The sequence below is a fragment of the Trypanosoma rangeli genome (genome assembly GCF_003719475.1).
Source record: "Trypanosoma rangeli strain AM80 chromosome Unknown Tra_15.4_contig_00475, whole genome shotgun sequence".
NCBI classification, from domain to species: domain Eukaryota; phylum Euglenozoa; class Kinetoplastea; order Trypanosomatida; family Trypanosomatidae; genus Trypanosoma; species Trypanosoma rangeli.
In genome coordinates this window covers 9920-12227 of record NW_021706215.1, presented here as the reverse complement: position 1 = coordinate 12227, position 2308 = coordinate 9920, and the positions used below count along the sequence as shown (strand labels likewise).

At 50.4% G+C, this 2308-nt stretch overlaps 1 protein-coding gene across 1 annotated transcript, besides 2 other annotated features; it reads right to left on the bottom strand.

Annotated features, from left to right (window-relative positions):
- Positions 1–191: 191 nt before the first annotated feature.
- Positions 192–284: a microsatellite.
- A 962-nt stretch (positions 285–1246) lies between these two features.
- Positions 1247–1276: a microsatellite.
- A 328-nt stretch (positions 1277–1604) lies between these two features.
- TraAM80_08872 (uncharacterized protein) lies at positions 1605–2306 on the bottom strand (the record flags this gene model as incomplete). The annotated part of the gene is made up of 1 exon (XM_029385597.1): positions 1605–2306. A coding segment is annotated over one exon (702 nt), but the record flags the coding sequence as incomplete, so codon positions are not given.
- Between the last annotated feature and the right edge of the window lie 2 nt (positions 2307–2308).

The following is a 2308-nucleotide window of genomic DNA, read 5'->3' as shown; positions in this document are numbered from 1 at the left end:
TTCCAACTGCTGAAATTCAATGTCGTTGGCAGTGACAGCCGTATTTCGCCCTGCCGCATGCCTGCACACCGCCGCGTACTTCCTGCACGGCACCACGCCGTCAGCCACACACGTATGCCACCCGCTTTCACCGGGACGCCTCACACGCACAGCACCGCCTGCACACGAAACTTCCATCGGCACCTCTGCCACAGCAGCCGTCACGAGAGAGCAGCAGCAGCAGCAGCAGCAGACGGCAAGCACCAACAGGACGCCCAGCGAACGGCGCATCATCATCATCACAGGCTGTTTAGTCACTTAAGCAGGTATACTTATCTGCACGGCAAAGAAGAGGCGGAGGGGAGGCCGTACAGAAGGGAAACAGCAGCACACACCGTTGGACTCAACATAAGCAGTGGAACATCTTTTCAGTGTTGAAGTAAATACATCTTGGAAGATGTTACCACAATGGTGGCACACGTGGGTTGCGTTGCAGAATGCCGTAATTATTAGTGTGCCAGCCTCAATATTTCTAGAAGTTGTGAAGAGGCGGCGCCGTAAATGATGGTGGCTGTAGATGGATTCCTCTTAAGCAGGTGAACTTAGTCACTATATGCAATATGAAAAAGACAAGAAATAACACAAATACATAAGCATCGGTTGTATTGGATGTGCACCTGCTTGGTGTTTTTTTCCTTTTGTTAGCTAACACATGGTAGCGAGACAAACAGTAGGTGGGTGCAAGCGGGAGGGGTAGGCACGCTTTGATCAGCGGGTCATTCTTCAAAAGGAATGAAACTGGTACCGTGTTCAGCGCAGTCTGTAACCTTGACTTTGTTGCGCCGTTTCACTGCTCCAAACGCTTTGAAGCAATCTGCCGTCGTGGGACATCTGCCGCTCAGGTGTGCGGCGTTCTCCACCAATCTCTGTTAATCGCAACGCTCTTTTTGCACTGCGACCTTCACCTGGTGGCGGATTCCGCCTCGCCTCCACCACCTTCGACTGCAACGCGGCACAACATCAGTCGTCGTCCCCAGGTAAACAATAAAAACATACTGGCAGAACACACAAACACCCGCCTCTTCTTCTTCTGCTTGCATTCAAGATAAATATAAGAGGTTGACTCGTACGCAAAATCAAACATAAATACACACATACAAACAAGAAGGCCGTTGGTACATACATGGGTGATTGCTGTCATAAGCCGGTAGTAGCAGCTCGTTAGGTGCAATACCAGTCAAATCTCTCGGTACGCATAACTCTCGCACTTTTCCTTTTCCTTTTCTGTCCTTTTGCTACACATCAGCTGAAGAAGCCGATGGTGTCGCGACCACAACATCGCGAAACAAGCATCAAGGGCATTCTCCAGCATCTCCCTGCCTACATGCAGCTAATACTCACCCTTCAAAACCGTCTGCAGTAGCCTAGCAACTAATGCCGGGAGAAGACATGCAACTTTTCAATGTAACTCCCAGACTCCTTCAAACGCTGTATTGCAGTCTTCAAATACCAAACGCAGTACATCCTCAACGACCTCTACGTCTCCAACAGGGACAAATACATAAGGCCGCTCCAAGTCGCCAGCAGCAGCGTCATCGTCCAGCACTTTAGTTCCAGCAGTCACTTCACTGCAATGCCCTTCCACGTTGGTGGAGCCCACGATACAATCCATTCTCCGCCTCCCGTCTGCGCTGCACCTCAACAAGGTACGCCTCCAAAAGCTTTCGCTCGCCAACAGGAAACTGCGAAAGGAACCTCCTACACAACTGCTCTCGCAAGGTAACACACTCTCCTTGCAAAAATAATACATCAGACAGTGCCTTGTCTCTTTCATTCAAAACACTACGAAGTTCACTTCTTACACTCTCTAACAAAGACAACAGCTCCTCCTTCTCCACAACATTTCGATCGGCTGCATTCTGCAACAAATCCACAAACGCCAAAAGGTCAGACTGGCGTATGTGAGCACTCTCTTCCGCATCAATCAAAGCATTCACAAGAATCTGACGCTCATCACCCCCTCCCACCACAACGCTCGAAACACCGGGCCTCCTAGAAACACTTAGTGCACCTTTTTGAGCACATTCATTCAACAGTTCCTTGATACGCTCCTCGTTTGCCCGCAGGTCAAGATCCTTCTCCCCGTTCATCCGCTTCAGCCGCGATATCTGCGGCTTAAGAGAGCCGTCCACAAAGCTCTTCAGCGCGTCGTACTCCTCCTTCAAATTGATGCGGCTCAGAGGCTCATTCCCTGCTAACTTTTTCTGCAGCTGCTCCTGGTCCCGCAGCAGCAGCTTGATACGCTCCTCGTTTGCCCGCAGGTCAAGAT